The sequence below is a fragment of the Grammomys surdaster genome, unplaced genomic scaffold, assembly GCF_004785775.1.
Source record: "Grammomys surdaster isolate TR1022 unplaced genomic scaffold, NIH_TR_1.0 126086, whole genome shotgun sequence".
In the NCBI taxonomy this organism is placed as follows: Eukaryota; Metazoa; Chordata; class Mammalia; order Rodentia; family Muridae; genus Grammomys; species Grammomys surdaster.
The window spans coordinates 4738362-4740363 of record NW_021620894.1 but is presented as its reverse complement, the minus strand read 5'-3'; the positions used below and the strand labels follow the sequence as shown (position 1 = coordinate 4740363).

The window sequence follows — 2002 nt, the reverse complement described above, 5'->3', positions numbered from 1 at the left end:
CACTCACACGCACAGCCGCACCCTCATACACATATTCACACACACACTCTCTCACATTCATACTTACACACACATTCACACACACTCATACACGCACACACACACTCTTTAGAAGAATTTGGATATCAATAGGCCATATTAAATATAAAACAGAAATTTTATATCCTTAGGACTATTCTAATTCTTTTTGCCTCGTGGTCCTCCTATTTCATTTGCTGGGACCTCTGTATATCCTGGGTCACTCTGTTTATATTTTCATTTTCTGCCCTCACTGCTAAGGTCTTCACCATTTAAGCTGATTCAGAGTTCTCACTGTATGGTGTGTTCCTTTTATTCCCGATTAACTCACACTCTGATCTGAACAGGTGGCGGCGGTGACTAGCCGCGGAATCGGAAACTGGAGCGATTCTAAATCCATCACCACCATAAAAGGAAAAGGTAAATGATTCCAGCATTTGCGGGTTTATAGACGAGAGAAGGAGGCCTTTGGAAATGACCTTCATTGAGCTGGAAAGGAGACGAGTAGGTTAGAAAGCTCCTCAGAGCCTCCTCTTCCCCAGCACAGGCAGCCTTCAGGGTCACAAAAATGTGAAGCCTTCTGGGGCAGCCATCGGGTGTACTTTCCCTCCAAGCATTGACTGACAGAAGTCATTACGCCAGGTCCCCTTTGTGAGCTTGGACAACTCCTAACATAGGAATCCCTTTTCACTAAAGCTGGACACGACTTGCACACTCATTTGTGAGTTGTTAAGGTGCCTCACTGATGTTTGTGCCCCCTCCTTTGGTGACATTGACAAGCTATGTCAGGTCTGGGGGTGACACATAGCCCCGGAGCAGAACTGAGCCTCCGTGCTTGGCACCCATGAGTTTATCTAATGGGTCCCTCAGGACAGCTGCGAGGCAAGGGAGTGGAATGTGGTGTGTCACTTGTCCTAGGACACACATAAGTGGCCATGCTGGGACTAGAGAGCTGTACTCCCCTAACTCCAGCGCCTGTGCTCCTAACCTTCCTGTTGCACACCTCCCCTGGGCTGAGCCCCCTGGGCCTGCTGGGCTGCTCTGCTTGCTAAGAGGCTGCTCCCCATCCTGCGTGTGGGCCTCTTGGAGCTGAGACCTTTGCCATTTGCTTCACTCTATCCTTAGTATCTAGTGGGAAGCAAAGGCTCAGTTGGAGGGTGAGTGGGATGAAACATCTGGATGTAGAGTCCTGGTACCCACTGAGCCCTAGAGGCAAGCCCATCCTCCTGAGTGGTTTTCTCAGCATAGCTGTGGCCCCTGAGGACTTCCACCCCATGGCCTGGCAGATATTAAATCTAACCGGTCTCTGTGGCATGGGATGCTATTGGGTGACTCTGCTTTCATCTGAGACTGTGAGAAGTTCTGAGAGGTGAAGGCTGTCTTCAGTTACTGTGAATTCTGTGGGACTGTGACAACGGGGGATGGTGGGGGGAAGGAGGTAGTCAGAGTTAATGCTGCTGGCCAATCAGCAGGCAGAATGCTGGCAGGTTATAAAGAGGCTGTGCCGAATACAGTGTTTTTGAGAGCCTGTCATCTCCATGAAAATCCAAGCCAAAGTATACAGACTATCCAAATCCAAAAGAAGGGAGTTATTGTTCCTGAATTCAGTAAACACAAGTCAAATCTGCATCTGAAAATCATCCCGGGTTGTGGTTTCCTTCATTCTCTCCCTATGATTTGGCCAAGTCTCAGCCCCTCGTGTTTTGCTAGGGCTGTGTGTAGAGGGTAGCTCTGTACTGCCCCCAAGGGTATTGGGCCTTAGTGACTTTGGAAGGAAGAGGAAGGACAAAGAACAGAGATAGCAGCCAGGTTCATCTGGGACAGATGCCACAGGTTAGCCCTGGCACCAGTGAGCAGGCCGCCGTGTGTGTGGTGTGCTTCTCGCATGCCATACACTTTTTTTCTTGGTTTATGTGATCCCTGGAGTGCAGTGTTGTCCTCCTTCTGTAGCTGAGGGGATTGGGCTCTGGAGAGTTATGACCCC

The 2002-nt window shown here is 49.6% G+C and overlaps 1 protein-coding gene across 1 annotated transcript in view; it reads left to right on the top strand.

Moving 5' to 3' along the window:
* Positions 1-2002, top strand: part of Sorl1 (sortilin related receptor 1) — a 163299-nt gene that overhangs the window by 141235 nt on the left and 20062 nt on the right. Inside the window, exon 38 of the mRNA XM_028755788.1 lies at positions 366-438. Coding sequence (XP_028611621.1) covers positions 366-438 — 73 coding nt within the window. The remainder of the gene's footprint in view (positions 1-365; positions 439-2002) is intronic.